General features: G+C 73.0%; 1 protein-coding gene across 2 annotated transcripts in view; it reads left to right on the top strand.

Annotated features, from left to right (window-relative positions):
• The first annotated feature begins 340 nt into the window (after window positions 1–340).
• Window positions 341–1309, top strand: part of Sirt1 (sirtuin 1) — a 20029-nt gene continuing 19060 nt past the window's right edge. For both annotated transcript variants that reach the window (XM_021204930.2, XM_021204929.2), the window contains exon 1: window positions 341–809. In XM_021204930.2, coding sequence (XP_021060589.1) covers window positions 392–809 — 418 coding nt within the window. In that variant the 5' untranslated portion in view covers window positions 341–391. The remainder of the gene's footprint in view (window positions 810–1309) is intronic.

Genomic DNA, 1309 nt, shown 5'->3' with positions numbered 1-1309 from the left:
GACTGGAGGCGAAGAGCAGGCAGGCGGGCAAGGTGCACGCGTGAGGCCCAGGTGGGAAGTGGCGGCGCCATCGCACACTCGAGCCACCGCGGCGATCCCGGGGCGAGCGAGCGGGTCGGGCGAGCCGGAGGCGCCCAGAGGCCGCCGAGGGGGAGCCGGGCCGCCCCGGGGTGGGGCCGGGAAGGGCCCAGGCCGCGGGGCGGCGCCCGGCCACGTGACCCGGCGTGTTGTGGTCCGGCCCGCGTGGGTGGCGGGAGCGGCGCGGGGGCGGGGAGGGGCGGGTCACGTGACGGGGTTTAAATCTCCCGCAGCCGAGCCGCGGGGGCGCCAGTGCCGCGCGTCGAGCGGAGCAGAGGAGGCGAGGGCGGAGGGCCAGAGAGGCAGTTGGAAGATGGCGGACGAGGCGGCGCTCGCCCTTCAGGCCGCCGGCTCCCCTTCCGTGGCGACCGCCATGGAGGCCGCGTCGCAGCCGGCGGACGAGCCGCTCCGCAAGAGGCCCCGCCGAGACGGGCCTGGCCTCGGGCGCAGCCCGGGCGAGCCGAGCGCGGCGGCGGCGGCGGTGGCGACGGCGGCCGCGGGGTGTGAGGCGGCGAGCGCCGCGGCCCCGGCGGCGCTGTGGCGGGAGGCGGCAGGGGCGGCGGCGGCGGCGAGCGCGGAGCGGGAGGCCCCGGCGACGGCCGCGGCCGGGGACGGAGACAATGGGTCCGGCCTGCGGCGGGAGCCGAGGGCGGCTGACGACTTCGACGACGACGAGGGCGAGGAGGAGGACGAGGCGGCGGTGGCGGCGGCGGCAGCGATCGGCTACCGAGGTGAGTCCGCGCGCGCGCCGCCGCGTCCCTCCGCGTCCCCGCCTGGGACCCGGTCCCAGGTTGCCCGGGGCCCGGAGAGCTCCGCGGGCTCCGCGGCGGCGCAGCTCGGCCCTGGCTCGGCCCTGGCTCGGCCGCGCGCCGCCGAGCTCGCCGGCCCCGCTGCGGAGCCGCGCGCGGACTCGCCGCTCGCCTGGGCCGCCTTGCGCTGCTGCGCGCAGTCGCCGGGGCCGCGGCTCTCGCCGCAGTTTGGCGTTCGAGTGAAGTTTTCCCTCCCTCGTCTCGGTTTCCCCAAGCGCCTTCAGTGAAGTTGTAGTTGTCCTCGCTGCACACTTTGCTTTGCGACTTTGGGGCTGTCCCGTGGATCGACCTGCCATTGCGTTTGGCAAACTGACACCTGTGTTGCTTTTTTTTTTTTTTTTTTTTTTTGTTATATTTTTTTTTAAGTTAGAAATTTTTTTTCACTAATGCTGTTTCTTGAGACATTCTTTAAAAAATTAAGG

Source organism: Mus pahari, chromosome 9 (genome assembly GCF_900095145.1).
Source record: "Mus pahari chromosome 9, PAHARI_EIJ_v1.1, whole genome shotgun sequence".
NCBI classification, from domain to species: Eukaryota; Metazoa; Chordata; class Mammalia; order Rodentia; family Muridae; genus Mus; species Mus pahari.
Note: the sequence above shows the minus strand (reverse complement) of the source record. Positions and strands in the feature narration are given on the sequence as shown.